At 37.4% G+C, this 17895-nt stretch overlaps 2 protein-coding genes across 2 annotated transcripts; both read right to left on the reverse strand.

Annotated features, from left to right (window-relative positions):
* Window positions 1–4103: 4103 nt before the first annotated feature.
* On the reverse strand, window positions 4104–7491 carry LOC113356536 (putative methyltransferase At1g22800, mitochondrial). The gene is made up of 10 exons (XM_026599697.1): window positions 7267–7491; window positions 6605–6685; window positions 6302–6380; window positions 5984–6128; window positions 5809–5878; window positions 5159–5223; window positions 4982–5060; window positions 4759–4846; window positions 4597–4661; window positions 4104–4512 (listed from the first exon to the last, which is right to left on the reverse strand). Exons 1-10 carry the CDS (start codon window positions 7402–7404, stop codon window positions 4411–4413), a joined length of 912 nt encoding a protein of 303 aa, XP_026455482.1. The 5' UTR covers window positions 7405–7491; the 3' UTR covers window positions 4104–4410.
* A 41-nt stretch (window positions 7492–7532) lies between these two features.
* On the reverse strand, window positions 7533–8832 carry LOC113356537 (glucuronoxylan 4-O-methyltransferase 1-like). The gene has a single exon (XM_026599698.1). The coding sequence runs from the start codon at window positions 8583–8585 to the stop codon at window positions 7683–7685; it is 903 nt and encodes a 300-aa protein (XP_026455483.1). The 5' UTR covers window positions 8586–8832; the 3' UTR covers window positions 7533–7682.
* Window positions 8833–17895: the final 9063 nt, after the last annotated feature.

Genomic DNA, 17895 nt, shown 5'->3' on the forward strand with positions numbered 1-17895 from the left:
TTGCTTGCAAGGGAACCATTGCCGTCTGTAGATGTTGCGTATCAAACCATTGTGAACTCAGAACGCCTAAAGATTGGAGATGGAGTAGTACCTACAGAGATGCAAGATAATATTATGGCCTTCAAAGTGCAAGCTGATCAACGCCTACTTAATAGTGCTTATGATCCCACCAAGTACTGCAAAACTTGCAGCAGACAAGGACACTCAGATGATGGGTGTTTCAAAATCATTGGATATCCAGAATGGTGGGGAGACAGACCAAAGAATGGCAGAGGAGGAAGAACTGGAGGAAGAGGACGTGCTGGAAGAGGAGGTAGAGGACAAGGAGGGAATCATGTCCGTGCTCATAACCTGCAAGTTTCGGCAGCAAAAGATAGTGCTGGTACGTCATCAGCTGATGAAGCATGTCTAGTAGGAGTAACAGCTGCACAAGTACAACAGGTGATGGAGTTTTTAAACTCAAGAAAGTCGGGTTCTCATCTACAAGGTAAAAAGAATAAAACATCTTGGATTGTTGACACAGGAGCAACAAACCATGTTATGTATGAACTTCTTAACATGATAAATGTAAGAGATATTAGGGCATGTTCAGTTGGATTGCCTGATGGAAAGTATGCATCCTCTGAGAAAATAGGAACTGTGATTCTTCCTGGTGGATTGAAACTTGAAAACGTGCTTTATGTGCCAAAGATAACCTGTAACCTAATTTCAGTCACACAACTTATTGATGAGATGAGCTGTATTCTTCAGTGTAATAACAAATTATGTCTTATACAGGACCGGTCTACGAGGAGGATGATTGGAGTGGCTGAGAGACAAGGTGGACTATATATTTTCTGTGGTGTGCCGCATGTTGAAGTTATGGCTGTGCGTGAAGATACATATGAGTTGTGGCATCAACGTACGGGACACCCTTCAGAGAAAGTTTTGCAGAAGTTGCAAGGTGTGAGTAGATTAATCAAAAAGAATAATGATGCTTGTGATATTTGCCCTCGGGCAAAGCATTGTAGAAGCAGTTTTTCTAGTAGTTTGAGTAAATCAGATTGTATTTTTGATTTAGTTCACACAGATTTATGGGGTCCTTATAAGATCCCTTCATCATGTGGAGCTCAATATTTTCTGACAATAGTGGATGATTTTTCAAGAGGTGTTTTGATTTATTTAATTCAGAATAAAACAGAAGTTGAATCAAAATTTCGTGAATTTGTTGCTCTTGTGAAGCGTCAATTTAACAAAGATATTAAAATTGTTAGAAGTGATAATGGAACGGAATTTAATGCATTGCGTGGTTATTTTAAGACTAATGGAATAGTCTTTGAGACGTCATGTGTAGGTACTCCTCAACAAAATGGAAGAGTGGAGAGAAAACATCAACATATAATGAATGTAGCAAGGGCTTTAAGATTTCAAGCAAGCTTGCCGAAATGGTTGTGGGGAGAGTGTGCATTGACAGCAGCGTACTTGATAAATCGTACGCCTACACCTATCCTAAATAATAAAACACCATATGAAGTATTGTTTGGAAAACCACCTATATATAAACCGTTGAAGGTGTTTGGGTGCTTGTGCTATGTACATGATCAAAATAGTAAAGGAGATAAGTTTGCTAGTCGAGGACGGAGGTGTGTGTTTCTTGGCTACCCATATGGTAAGAAGGCATGGCAAGTTTATGATCTAGACACAAGAAAATTTATGGTGTCTCGAGATGTGAAATTCTGTGAGACACAATTTCCATTTAAGACTGAGTTGAATGGTAAAACAGTTGAGACGGACATTATGGGGAGCTCTAGAAGTCATATAGCGACTGATGTTGCTGGGACTACAGCTGAGACTGATCGTAATGGTGAAGAGTGGAGTGATGATGAAGAGTCCCTATCCGCTGGCGGTGAAGAAACTGCAGGAAAACAACGACAGATAGATGGAGATATCGCAGTACAAACTGCGGCACCTGCTGAAGATGTATCTGTTCAGCGTCAGACTACAGCGTCAGAAAATTCTGCTGTTGTGAACAATGATGAACAAGCCACGGATGCTGCTGTTGTGAATGAAGATTTAGGAAAGGGGAAGCGTCAGAAGATTCCCTCGAGTAGGCTTAAAGGTTTTGTGACATGCACCATTAGAGAAAATAGTCCATCTCACTCTCAATCATCACAGTCATCATCCTCAGGTACACCTTATCCTTTGACATATTATGTTAGTTATGACAGGTTTTCGGACATGCATAAAAATTATATTGCTACAATATCTGCAAAGTCTGAGCCGAGGAATTTCAGAGAGGCAATGAAACATCCAGGCTGGAGGAAAGCAATGGCGGAAGAAATACGGGCCTTAGAAGAACAAGGCACATGGGATCTAACAGAACTGCCACCTGGTAAGAAAGCTTTAGGAAGTAAGTGGATATATACGGAAAAATATGATGAAAACGGGAATTTGGTACGTTTAAAGGCGAGACTTGTGATTTTTGTCATCAAGTTGAAGGATTAGATTACAATGAGACATTTGCACCAGTGGCAAAGATGACAACGGTTCGTATGTTCTTGGCTGTAGCTGCAGCTAAACAGTGGTATGTGCATCAGATGGATGTGCATAATGCGTTCCTACATGGAGATTTGGAAGAGGAAGTATATATGAAAATACCACCAGGATTTGCTAAGGGTAATCCGAATATGGTGTGTAAGATGAAGAAATCGTTGTATGGCCTAAAACAAGCACCGCGGTGTTGGTTTGCGAAGCTATCAACTGCATTGAAGAATTATGGGTTTCGGCAATCATACTCAGATTATTCTCTTTTACTATGATGAAGGGAAAGATGCAACTTAATGTGCTGGTGTATGTTGATGATTTAATTATTGCAGGGAATGATCTAGTTGCGCTTACACAATTTAAAGCGTACTTGGGTCAATGTTTTAAGATGAAAGATTTAGGAAAATTAAAATACTTCCTAGGTTTGGAAGTGGCTCGTAGTAAACGAGGTTTCTACATATGCCAGAGGAAATATGCGTTGGATATTATAATGGAGGCAGGTTTATTGGGTGCGAAACCTGCAGAATTTCCTATTGAAACCAATCATCGTCTTGCTTTAGCAACAGGAGATTTGCTTTATGATGTAGAAAAGTATAGAAGATTGGTTGGACGTTTGATATATTTATCTGTCACCAGACCAGATCTTGCTTACTCAGTGCATATCTTATCTCAGTTTATGCAACGACCAAGAATGGAGCATTGGGAAGCAGCACTTCGTGTGGTTAGATATTTGAAAAAGAATCCTGGACAAGGAATTCTGTTGCGCTCTGATAGTAGTTTAACCTTGAGAGGTTGGTGTGATTCAGATTGGGCAAGTTGTCCTTTAACTAGGCGTTCACTGACGGGATGGTTTATTTGTTTTGGAGATTCGCCAGTATCTTGGAAGACTAAGAAGCAACCAACTGTGTCTCGTAGCTCGGCTGAAGCAGAATATCGTTCCATGGCGGCGGCTACATGTGAATTGAAATGGTTGAAACAATTACTCAGTGATTTGAGGGTTTATCATACACAAGCGATGAGTCTTCTTTGCGATAGTCAATCAGCTTTATATATTGCGAAGAACCCTGTTTTTCATGAAAGAACAAAACATATTGAAGTGGACTGTCATCTAGTAAGGGATGCGGTAATACAAAAGATTATTCTACCTTCTTATACTCCTACCACAATGCAGTTGGCGGATATATTCACAAAGTCGTTGGGAAAAGCTCAGTTCCATGCTATTTTATCCAAGATGGGCATTTGTGACCTGCATGCTCCGTCTTGAGGGGGGGTATTGAGACACGTGACTGAGACTGTTTAGGAAAGTCTCAGTTATGTACGTCTCTTAGAGATTGTTTAGGAAAGTCTTATATAATAAGACTTCTAAGCTCGGTAACAAATCCGAGAATCCGAGACTGATATGGAATGTACTTTGATTAGGACTCTTTATATTGGTCAAGAGTTAGAGTCGTGTTAGGAAGTTATTTCTTTCCCAAGTATGAATCATATATATATATGTATCAACGTATTGTAAAAGAGAGAACAAGTTAATAAGAGATATCAAATTCTTAACAAATGCCAAACCACATAAAAAGAAAAAATTTAAGGGGCAACCATCTAGTATAAGATTATAAGCAACAATCCTCACTCGGATTTGTATCAATTTAAATGACCGTTTAACACCAACTGCAAGAAAACAAAAAGTAAAGTAGGAATCTATATTCAATGACTCAAACATAATCAAAACAGATCTGCTGATTTTTGTCTCGCCATTTCAGTTTTAAGAAGCATCAATTTAAGTGAGCTAGACCAAATTGTTGAGTTTGACAACGCAGACAACAGTGTGATCAGATGGTTCATCTCATATATGTTTTCCTGCTAACTAACAAATTTACAATGAACACACAACTAATAAACCACCTGAAAAGTTGTGGGTATGGTTCCATCCTCAGCTCCAAACATCGACTGGTAGACAGATGCAGTTGCCAATGCTGTTTCTCTATTTAATAACTATATCCATTTGCAAATAACAAAAAGTCAATGATGCGGCTGAGCTTTTCCAATACCAATCCAGAATTTAGGGAACATACTCACATTATTCCTTTGCCAAAGAGCATTTGTTTCTCCCGTTGCACGCAAATGTTCAATCAAGTCCAGAGCTATCACATAATGACAATATGTACGAAATAATAAGGTGTGGTTGACGCTGTGACTAGCTCACTGGAACTGGAATAAGAAAGTTGTAGGGATACTCACCGCTTTCATATCTAACGGTGTATTGATCAACATCAACACCTGGAAGTGCAAAGCCGGCCCTTGTCAAAAGATTGCCAGCATCTCGCACCTAAACATGAAACACAAAAAGATACATGCTTGTAAATACAACAGCACAAAAATCAGTGCAGTGACAAACTAGAACCTAACAAAATAACAAATATGTCCCACTAAGATCACATTTCAGAATTATGGTGGTATTTACCTGTGCCAAAGAAGAAAGTCGTGGACTAATACCTCCCTCACGCTCAATTTGTGCTGCAGTGCATGCTATCCTTAGCTCCCTAATTATAATCCCATTTAGAAGGCAAAAGGAAAACTGTTACACATCACAGATTTTCGAGCGCGCAAAAAGATTTTGGATAGAGAAGAATCAAAGTACTTCAATGTTTCTCCACCAAGAATAGCTGCCAGAAAAAGTCCATCAGGCTTCAATGCCAATCTGCACTGTCATAAACGTTTCAACTATTAAAGTGATTAAAACATGTATATCCCCTTAAATATATAGGTAGAGATGCACTGTTACCATGGTTATACTGCCTTAAGATAACACATGCATACCATCCAACACTTGAATTCTTTAGACAATAGTTTCACCACCATGTTAATTATCCTAAAATATTAAATCATCCTAAAACTTGGACCTTGTCTGTAAACAAGAATGCACTACCCATTAGATATCACCCAACTCCTTAAGGGTGCAACTTTATAATGGCCTGATTTTTAGCAGAGATGATTTTTATGATTAGGATATCATTCTAAAAGAAAATAAGACCTTGAATTATTTCCAAACGAGCCCACAAAGAGATACAACGCGGTCTAAAAGCAAAGCAAGTGGTAAGAGCACTTGTAGTGGTATATCTATATCTATTTCAAATTTATTTCTAAAATTGGAACAGATATAGATATATCATATACCACAACAAGTGGTCTAAACAGATAACAGAACTCGGCACTTCCGGGAATGATGATAGTTATTCACCAGAGCATAATATAAAATGCTTTTACAACAGGGCATATAAGTGTACATACTTGTATCATCGCTCCTGGAAGATCATTTGTCCAGTGAAGACCCAAGCAACTGATTACCAGATCAAGAGAGCTTAAAAAATAAAATTTGTAAATGAATCAGTTGATGCAACATGCATAAAAGATAAATATGAAAACCAAATAAAAAATTAAATCTAGCTACTTCCACTAAGCATACTTTTCCTGTAAGGGCAAGAACTCTTCATCACCAACCAGAAAGGATGTTTCTATGCTGTCAGTAGTAGATAAATCTGGCTCAGCATCTTTGCATAATTTAACCATGTCAAGAGACGCATCCATCATAATGAGTTTTTCAATGCCACCTGAAATGAAACAGAGAAAACACTTATCTCCCTGTCACCAAGATAATCCTCTCTATTGAGGTATGAAAAACAAAATGTATGCAAAGACAGAAAATATTGGAAAGATATATGATGTCCATCTACAGAGCGCGAGATAAAAGAGAGAATAATGTAAGCTCGGAACAAACTCTCACCACGCCCACGTAACAACCGCCTAATAGCTTCCAAGGAGCCCCCCATATTTAGTGCTGTGGGAAATGTCCTCTTGCAATCCTGATGAAAGGTAAGGAGAAAACAACTAAGTGACAACATTACAGAACTCAACATTTCAGGAGATGAAGATAGTTATTCAGACATAAATCCAAACTTGGTTCCTGGATACTTACAGTCCGAGACCAGGTACAAAAGTAGAATGCTGAAATACATACCTTTTCACCAAACTTTTTAACCTAAGTAAACTGGAGTATAACAAAGTAGGTAAGTAACTGAATAATTACCTCCAAACGATCCAGCATGTTTTCAGCAATTGTATCAACAAAAGGATCCTTGCGGCTCATCAACCATGCAGCTCGGTCACGCTAATAAGTAAAAGAAGCAAACAACAATTAGAAATTCGGAACACGAAGATAATCAAATTTTATTAGTGGCTATAAGATAGCAAAAAGAGTTGAACATGCATTGCACAAATATATCAATCTATCACATAGAATGACAACATTTAGAGCACTCTATTGAATCCATAAATCTTATAACCATCACACGAACCAAAACATCAATATATCACACTCTTTAGTCTTCAGATAAACGATTCTTCTGTTGAATACTAGTGAGCATTTACTACACATGTTTCATAACTAATAACTATGTGAAGTTTCGCCATACTTGTACCAATTATGATTTATCAATCCATTTAAGTTAATAAACTAAACAAGCAGTAAACTCATTTCAAACAAATATGTTATCCATGGTAAGACATTGTCATAATTTGTTTCTAATCCCAAACTATACAACCTAAAACCCTAATAATTGACACATTCAGAAACCTCTTCTCTTAAAAAGAATCATAGACAGGTGATGAGAAAACATATTAGCTAACAATTGATTCGTCTAATGTTTTTTCTATTATGCTGATAGCTAAAAGATAGAGAGAGCGACTAACTTGTCTGAATTTGAGCTGGCGATCAAAGATCTTAGGCCTCGAACTCTCGAAGCTATCTCCACTGCTAGTACAATATGAAGCTGATCTCCTCCTTAGGATCGTAGAAATGGATTTCGCCATTGATGAACCCCCTCTCATTTTTCTTCAGTTCAGATTTCAAGTTTAGAATTTGACTTCAAGAGTGCAGAAATGGTGTCCAGTCTAGGGAGGGATAAAAAGAATTTTTGGGAAGAGTCGAAGAGAAAACATAAAAATGTGAGGGTACATTAGGTAAAACACCCATAATAATGGTCCTTGAATTTACTGGTATTATATGAAAATTTTAATAACAAATTTATACTAGAAAAAAATCTGAGAGGAAGTAAAAAAAAAGGACAGATACATAAAAAGGCCTTCATATGGCAAAACAAAAGTGCTCAAGGGCAAAATGGCTTCCCAGAGGTCTCTCTGTGACTAGGAATTGTGAAATGTCTTAACCTTCCTTCCTGTATCTTCATGTAGCCTTCGCATAGAAATGCCATAGAAAATTTATCCTCCACAACTCTATTCACATCATGTACAAAAACATCAGTCTCACCTTCTTCTCTGTTTCTTGCCATCATCCCAGCTGTGTATATAGCACTCATCCTTCCCGGTGCCTCGTCGTGGTACCCGGTCGGAGCGTCAACCATGATTAAATCCCATTCTATCTCATAAATCTCATTTGGCATTCCTTTTAGAGATAGTTGGCAGGCGGAATGTCTTGGATCACCTACTAATTTGCATTCGTCGCGTTTAGCAAGTCCCATCAGATTATCTGCCTGGTTTACTTTGTGGTCGTACTCGACGTGGTAAGACTCTAACATCGAAAACCTTTCTTTAATCTGTTCAATCCAGGACTTGTCTTCTTCTAGAAAAACTGTTCGGCCGCCGTGATTTAATGTACTCCACATTAGACTGTCATGGCCTAAACCAAAGACTAGAAAGTTGCATGGAGATTTCTTTTCTAGTATTTTAGCGGTAACTGAAATCTCGCTATATGTTTGTTGAGGTGTGATGTTTGAAGTTGAGTAATGCATTAGAGCTTCCGCGATGGTTGATGGGATCTTGTTGCAGGTTTTTATGGGTTGATCAGAAGAAGATGGGCATTTTGTTCTTGGTTCTACTACTTCGATAGAGTTCGATTCTTTTAATGCTCCATTTCGTGAAATTGAAGTTGAATCTTGTGGCGAAGATGAAAAGTTTGTTCTTAAGATGAAAATGAGAAGAAAAGCAAGAAAGACGCCGAGAATTGTTAGTTTAAGGTTGGAAGGCAAGTTTGTTTTGGATGGTCTCATCATTTGATAAGGTGTTTTTGCCGGTTAAAACAAAAAATATGTGCAACCGAAAGAGAAAAGAATGGAGCTGCAGCTAGATTGAATCAAATGATTGTGTAGAAAAATTTGAAGTTGAAGGTCAGATTAAATAAAACATATGTACTGAACTGGAGATCGCAGGCGGTAGTAGAGTGTAGAGATAACTTGAAGTTGAAGGAGAGATGATGATGAGGACTTAGGAGGGATTCATTGCTTTGGCTTTATATCATATGGAGTCGTAGATTGGCAGCAAAGAAAATATTAGATGCTTGAGAAAGACATAATAAATTAATAACGACTAAAGGGTTCTTATTGGTGGAGTATAAATACTTTTTTAGGTATTTGGTGGAACTAATTCTGGTGGGAGAAGAACTGAAAATGATTGATACAGAAGGAATTTTTGTTATTTAATCAATATGTTACATATGTCATGTCCAATAAGCTTTGATGTCTTTCTAAGAAAAGAGTTGTCAGTGATGCATGAGAGACGATGATTAGGAGTAGCTGTTAGAGTTAAGAGTGACACAGACTAGGCACTGCATCCATGTTCTACTGGGGTTAAGGATTGGTGGCAGACTAAATTTATATTCCTCCATAAAAAATACTTGCAGTTGACGAAGGTCCAAATGTGATGAAAATAAATATACTGCGAGCTAAACTATGTGTACCCCATAACATGCGTATATTTCCCGTATCAAGATGAAAAAAAATCATCAAGACATTATAGATACTATACAATGGAGTGTAAACCATACTGTGATATCAACGGTGCATTATTTGATCCCTATAGATTTTCTGATAGAGTAATATTGAACTTTCGCCCAATTTACCAAGTGGAATATGGAACATGAGAGTCTCCCCATCCATAAAAATGTTAATTTCTAAATTAGCTCACGCCATATTACCTAACAGCTTGAGAATTGTTTATGTCTTACCTAATATTCGTACTACTTGTCAAATTTGCAATGAACATGATGAAACTCTAACCCATATCTTTTTGGAATACAATTTCGCCTCTCAAGTATGGAACCGCTTAAACTTCAACATGATATATGTTAAAGGTACGATTACAGATTGTCATGAGTGGATCAACAGCTGGTTTACAACGATGGAGAAGGATGGTTCAGAGATGAGTTGGGTTGAATTTTGTAGTAGAATAGCATGGCATATCTGGAAAGCCAGATGTGACAAAGTCATAGGCAGAAAAAGACCAAAACAGCTTGAACACGGCCACAAAAATAATGAAATACATCAATTCTGCCCTAAATGTTTATCAAAATAAATACAGTCACATCCAGAACCTTTACTACAACCCGATGCATGATGATACTCTATATATATATATATATATATATATTTAAATCCAGTTTTTGGCAATTCCCTGGTTTCATGAGATACAGGATAAACATTGCTCTGTCGATGATTACTGATGTTTCCGATTCTGGCATTGCACTAACTTTGATTGATGATTCAGGAAACTATAAGGAGGCCAGGGGAGAATCATCAGGCTGGAATTCCAGAGAATTGCTTGAACTAAACTGTGCAGAGGCGGCTTTCCAGTGGGCAACGGAATTGAGGGGACACAACATTGAATTCATGTGTGATTCGGAATTGGTGCTGCTGATGCTAATTGGAATACATGCCAAAGCAAAAACAGAAAGATTCAAGAACAACAACATTTTTGGAAACTCAACCACTAAACCTTTTAATTTCAAAGCAACGTCGTTTATATTAGTGAGCAGACTTCAAAACGCTCTAACAGTGAATATTTCAGTTTTATGTAACAAATCTATTATTCTAAGTAGCTGGAAAAATGATAGATTAGTCCAACTTGAAAAGGCGGGGGTCTAACAACCACACCCAATATTTCGCTTAGCAATCTGTATGGACAAACTCCAATATACTTTTGAGAGAATCAACTAGATAGTCAGACTCAATCTCAAGGAAAGTATATCCAAGAGTTGTATCTCAATTTCTCAATTCAATCTGCAATCAATAAACAGGAATATGCGAGCCCGATTGAATATAAGAGAAGTGACTTGAACGGTACCAAAGACCAATGTTCAAGGATCAATCAATTTCAATCAACAACCAAAGGTTGAATTTACCAATTGATCGATTCAACGCACAACCTGTGATATTTCAATTATATAACTAAATAGAATGCGGAAAAGAAATAACAAAGACACCATAAATTTATTAACGAGGAAACCGCAAATGTAGAAAAACCCCGGGACCTAGTCCAGATTTGAACACCACACTATATTAATCCACTACAGACACTAGCCTACTACCAAGCTAACTTCGGTCTGGAATGTAGTTGAGCCCTAATCAATCTCACACTGATCAGGGTACAGTTGCGTTCCTTCAGCCTCCTCTTGAACCACGTCGGATTATGTGCACTTGATTCCCTTAGCTGATCTCACCCACAACTAAGAGTTGCTACGACCCAAAGTCGAAGACTTGATAAACAAATCTGTATCACATAGAAAAGTCTATTAAATAGATAAATCTGTCTCCCACAAATATACCTATGAGTTTTGTTCCGTCTTTTGATAAATCAAGGTGAACATGAACCAATTGATAATCCGGACTTATATTCCCGAAGAACAAAGTAGTAGTATCAATCACCTCACAATAATCTTAATTGATTAACAAAACAAGATACTGTGGAATCACAAACGATGAGACGAAGATGTTTGTGACTACTTTTCAATCTTGCCTATCGGAGAATAAATCTCGAGCAAATCTTAAAGAAGATAGTGCTCAACATGATAGAAAACTGCAAGATCAGAACACGCAACTACAGAGAAATAGTTGGGTCTGGCTTCACAATCCCAATGAAGTCTTCAAGTCGTTAACCTACAGGGTTTCGTGAAAATCTTAAGGTTAAAGGAGAATCGAATCTTGTCGCAAAGAGTATCACACATGAGGTGTGGGGATTAGGTTTCCCAACTACTGGAGTTTTCCTTTATATAGTCTCCAAATCATGGTTTGCAATCAATGCTACCTTGGTAACAAAGTATTCAATATTCACCGTTAGATGAAAACCTGATTAGATTCAAGCTAATATCTTTCAACCGTTAGATCGAACTTAGCTTGTTATACACAAATCAAATGTACCATCATTTAGCTAAAGGTAACCGTACCTAAACGTGTACACTTAGCTGGTTCAACAATAGTTAACCAATGGTTAGCCATATAAGTACTTTCATATCAACCTTATTCATCTTTATCATAACTAGTTTAGATGACTCAAATGAAACTAGTTAGAGAGTTTTTCAATTGTTTATATTCTCATAGACGAATACAAGACACAATTGAAGCAAAATCGATTTTGATTCACTCGAATCATTTCACGAACATTATAGCCACGGTTTGCAAAAGATTGTATTCCTTATTATATAAATGTATTAGTTCATGAACAAACCGATTTTAGAACATAACCTACGTAAGTATGCAAACGGGTACGCATACCTAAGTAGACGGACTGAGTTTGGTTACACCAGTACACGTACGGGTACGCATACCATTTACTCTTCCAAACTCCAACAGAAATTCATGGACTTGAATTTCCGCCAGTACGCGTATGGGTACGCATACTTAGTTTCCGGACTTCCAACAACCAACCAGTACGTGTACGGGTACGCATACCATGGCCCCCGGTTTGGGACATTACACAAATGTGAATACACACTATGTTTATATCCAATCATGGTTACATATTCTAAACCCTCATTTAAATCATTGAAACATTCTTGGAAGACGACAATAACTGTCTCACAAAAACTATTAGCTTCAAAGCAATTTTCAAGTGATCGAATGATCAATACGAAACATACCGAGTCTACATCAAATGATTGTCTCACACGAATCATGTAACATCTTACAAGGCGATTTTCACATGATTATCTTTTGATTTTCATCAAGATTAAAAGATGAACTTGGTTAAAGCGATAGCTTACCAACACATATTTCGAGAAATAGATAAGCGAGATAAACTCAGCTCGAAATACCAAATGTGTATAATTGAAGTCTATATAGCAATACGACTTTTTGTCTCAAATAGGAGATAGAGTAGATGGACTTTTGAGTGATAGATGAGTTCAAGTATCCACATAGCTTTTAGTGATGAAGTTCCACAAGTTCCCTTGAGTAGTTCTTCGTCTTCATTCGATGAACGCCGTGAAGTCTAAAGCTCAACTACACTTCATATCCTAATCCGAGACTTAGCTATAAGTAGACTAGAAATCAATACTTATAGTTTTGGAAACTAAACTTGACAAAAAAGCATGAGATAGCAACGCTTGCGAGATCGACCTAGCAATGCTCTAACAATCTCCCCCTTTGTCAATTTTAGTGACAAAACTCTTAATACATATGGATTACAAAATAAATAAACTTTATAGCTTCTCATCCAAATGCTTGATCTTCTTGGTTCTTCAACATTACTCGAAATCTTTGTCACTTCCAAGTACTCCAATGATTTTAAATGTGTTCAATTCAGGATCATAGTTGTTGAAGATCCGTAAATATAACAATGAGAAAACAATAGCTCTCAATCATTGTTATACAGTCTCATAGTATTATTACACAACATCAAAGTTCAATTGTATCACAACTTTGACAACAATACTATGGTGATATGTATCACTCCCCCTTAGTCAATACTTCATCTCACATGAAAACCACTCCCCCTTACATAATGATCCATAAACCATATGTATTTGTAGTGTTAACTACACATTAATTCTCCCCCTTTTTGTCAATATAAATTGGCAAAGGTACGAAAACTAGTGGCATCCTAATGAAATTTCCATAGAGATACTTCAGGACTAAAAGAGAAACACATATCAACTTTGTTTAGATGCAATCATATAGCCGAAGCTAGATGCATTCATCAAGGAGTTTGTAAAGATACAAGATAACCCCTATAATATTCCATGTCCGCACTCCCCACAAAGATATGGAAATTAAGCACAAGTTCAAATAAGAACTCTCCCCGATAAAATGTCATTTCCAAAATAACAACAAGAGCGACGTTACTTTCGCAAGAAAAGAAGGATTTCTTTGGACATTAAAAAATCACAAGAAATATGAATTTGTATCCAAAATACTCAATTAAATTAACCACAAGAGAACCTATGATTAATTTAATCGGAAATGCTCAACATAAGAAAACTTACGGAGCCGCACAGTATTTACACAAAGATGTGGATCAGGGAAGACCAATACTGCGGAATAAACAAAGATTCAATATATTTTATCACTATTTGCATAGAGACATATAATAGACTTAGTCTTTGTAAACAAAAGTTCATCCTATCTTCCATCAATATTTGCATAATGACATAATAGGTTTAACTTTTGTTTGTCAAAAGTTCATTCAATTTTTTATCAATATTTGCATAATGACATATGAAAGACTTAACTTTTGACCATGTATGGGACAATCACAGTTCACGGACGCAAACACACATATCCTATAACGAGTTGCAATATATAAAACCATAAAGATTAATACTGCAAAATCATCTTCCAATTAAACTTTAGAATTTAAATAAATAAATCTAAAAACATTGCAAGATGAAAATCGTTGGAAATAGTTATGTATACTCACAATAATGGCTATTCCAAACCCTAGTTATCCTTCTTAAAACACAAGAATAAATTCTCATAAGAAGTTTTCTAGACAAAAAATAACAAGCAAAAATCAAAAGACTCCTAAGCCAAAACACGATCATGAACAGAAATCAAAGACCACTTTCGGAAACTCCACGAGTCTTCAATCCTTTGAGCTTGTGATCGACGGCATCCACTGCTTCTTCAGAGAAGATATCCTCATTTAGAAGATCTTTAATATGTGTCTTCATGAGAACAAGGTCAAAATTAACCTTTTTCAACTCAGTTCTTAACACATTAATGGCAGGCCTCAAAGATGGGTATATAAAAATGAAGCGAAGTGAAACGCGGGCCTACAGTAATACCGCAAGTGCACGGTCGTCAGTTGTAGCTCGTGCAAGTACGGGTCGATCCACAGAGACTGGGTGTGTTTGGAGTGTTTAGCTATTTGGGCTCTAAATTTGCTTTGGGCTTAGTTTTGTTTGTAATGATGAAGTGCTTTAGGCCTTGGGCCTTTGAATTGAACTGAGCCTTGGACTCAGTTGGTCTTGAAATGAATTGAACTGGGCCTTAATAATGAACTTGGGCTTTGGTCTTAAACTTAGGCTTGGGCTCAGTGGACTACAGATGGACTGAACTGAGCCTTGGGCTCCCTAACAGTGATCTGGGCTTTTGCTTCACCCTAGCAATGAGCTGGGCTTTGGGGCTTTGTTCCTGGGCTTAGCTTTTGACCTGAGAGTAACTAGGCCTTTGGAGTTAACTGTGGACTGAACTGGGCTTGTGCTGTGAGCCAAACTCAGTTGCAGCAGCAGCAGTGGCTGTAGCACAGGACAAGAGAAGCAAGCTGGAGCAGCAGCAGGAGAAGTTGAAGTTGAAGTAGCAGGAGCAAAGACAATGCAATAAATAAAATGTAAAGAAGCAAAGACAATGAAGTAAAGAAGACTAACAAAATAGCAAAGAAAACAAAACAAAGAACATCAATGACAGTGGAGGAAAACAAAAGTAACAAGGAAACAATGGAGGAAATGGAACAAACCAAGGCTGTTTCAGCCAAGGGCAGGGGAGATGGTGAAGGTGAAATGGTGAAGGTGAGCCTATGCATACTACTAGAGTGGGAAGAGAACTAGTTTGCTCACAGTCACTAGTGAGCACTAGTTTCTCCCCACTGCTCAATCAATCCAAAGCTTCAAAGCTAAACCTCTACCACTAACAGTGAACAAAACATGATTAAACACAAAACTAAACCTAAACAGTTGACAAGACAAGAGAGCCTAGGCATACAAATAGAATGGGAAGAGAATTAGCTTGCTATGAGCACTAATTTCTCCCAATGCTCAATCAACACAATGCATCCTAAGCATACAAATGGAATGGGAAAGATAATTAGCTTGCTATGAGCACTAATTTCTCCCATTGCTCAATCAAAACAATGCTTCAAAGCTTCTAGCCTAACATTCCACTAAACATGTATCACATAACAGGTACATTAACAGGAAATTAAAACAGGAAATTAAAACATGCACATCAACAGGAACATAACAAACATGAACATCAACAGGAAATTAAAACAGGGAAAGAAACTAACATGCAATAAACTGAAATTGAAGCAGGAATTGAAATTGAAAATTAAATTGAAACAGAAACCCTAAATTGATTTTGAAATTAAAAACAGAAATTAGAAGTGAACCTAACCCAAATTGGGTGGTTACTTGGCTAGTCCAAGAACACCTTCTACACCATACCCATCTCTTCTATTTATACAAAAAAAATGTAAGCAGAACCCTAATTTTGAAAACCCTAATTTTTCTAGGGTTTGAAACTTCACCTAATTGACGTGACAAAACAGCTTCAAAATGTCGACCCATGCTTCTTCTCTGCTCCTACTCCATTCCCATGCTCTATTTTGTTCTCTAGACTCATCTGTTTTAATGATTTATCACCTAGGGTTATGGTGTGAAATCATTAAAATAGAGGGCTAGAGAGAGTGAAAGGAAAGGGTATGTGAAGGTAGGTTTAGGGGAGAAATGGTGTGGTGTACGGTGGCGGACATGGTGTTCGGTGGAGAAGGTGGTACGGGCAGAGAGGAAGAAAGAGAAGGAGAAGTGAAAATATTAGGGTTTCTTCATTTTTTTGGGTTATATATCCTAGGGTTGTTTTGGTGTGAGGCGAGTTCATCGATTTTTGATGTTCAGCGAGACTAAGCCGTGAGATGTGGAGCAGGTAGGTAGATCGGACGGTGATGCGGAGGCAAGCGAGGAGCGACCGTCGGATGAAGGGATACAACGAAACGAACGGTACTTGATGGAGTTAGGTACTGTAGTGTAAGGCGGAGATATCAAACTTCGATGCACAACAAGGGAGCAACCGTTGGATTCAACTACCATCTAATCTGAAGGCTTGGAATTTCAGCGCTGTGGTGCTTGGCAGAGACTTCAGATTTTGATGCTCTATGAAGGAGCGACCATCGGATGCTTCTGAGAACTGATCTGATGGCTGAGAACGGAGGCGTTTTTGTGTGTAGAAAATGAGGTTGTGCGCACCATTCTTCGCGGCTTCCTTGCGTGATTTCTCCAGGCTTTTCACTACTTTTCTGCTCTTTTTGCTCCGCAAGTCATCCAGACTTTATTTATTACCTAAAAATGCAAAATTAATTAATAAAAATATTTATTCTTGAAAACAATGAAAATACAGAATATGGGATAAAATGTAGAATTAATGCACAAAAGATGAGTTAAATGCCAACAAAAAGGGATAAATATATACAATATTTGGCACTCATGAATTAAGACTCTTCATAGTATCAACAAGTTGCAGTTTTGCTTCCTCAAAGTATTTAGGAAAATCATGAACCACTTCAGCATAAACCATATCCTCATTCTCAACATCCTGATGTGTATAGGAATAGTAACATGAGGCATTAGGATTATCATCTTCTACTAGGGTTCTTTTCTTCCTCCCTTTGGACTCGAAACTAATACCTTTATCAAGAAAGCCTCTTGCAAAACCTCCAGAGAGGGAAGATGAAGACATTCTTGACAACACGACAATAACCTAGGGTACGCGTACGTGACACAATAGGTTTGGTATTTAAATGGCTTTCTAGGGAAGGTAACTTTTAAGGTTTCCAAAGTTGATTCGTGAGAAGTAATACGGATACCAGTACGCACACAACATGACCCATAAGACAAACAAAACCAACATTGTAATGTACCTTTTCATAAGGTGAGGTAAAACAGTAATTTTGCTACGTGAAGAATTTTTGGATCAATAAATTTTATATCTCCACAGAGAAACAATTTTGAGCACAAAAGTAGCAAGCGACAAGGTTCCAACAAAACTTCCTCGAATTTAAGGAAAACAAAAACAAAACAAAGAAAAACGAATAGACTCACAAAACACAAACAATACTTAGGCAAAGATGATTGTGGACAAATGTTTAGCTATGAACGATAAGAAAATAGCTCAACTAATCAGAAAGCATATAGCCAAAAGTATACCTGACCTTATCTCACTCAACCAGTATTTTTGTGAGTGAGATTTCATCTTTGTGATTAATTAACACAAGTATCGGCTCTAAGCTCATTAAATGAATGATGTTCATGATTGAGTCTTTTCTTTCTTCCAAATCCATGAGAAGATCCTTTTGGGTGTGAAAAATTATCATAACACTCAC

This window comes from Papaver somniferum, chromosome 3 (assembly GCF_003573695.1).
Source record: "Papaver somniferum cultivar HN1 chromosome 3, ASM357369v1, whole genome shotgun sequence".
Taxonomy (NCBI): domain Eukaryota; kingdom Viridiplantae; phylum Streptophyta; class Magnoliopsida; order Ranunculales; family Papaveraceae; genus Papaver; species Papaver somniferum.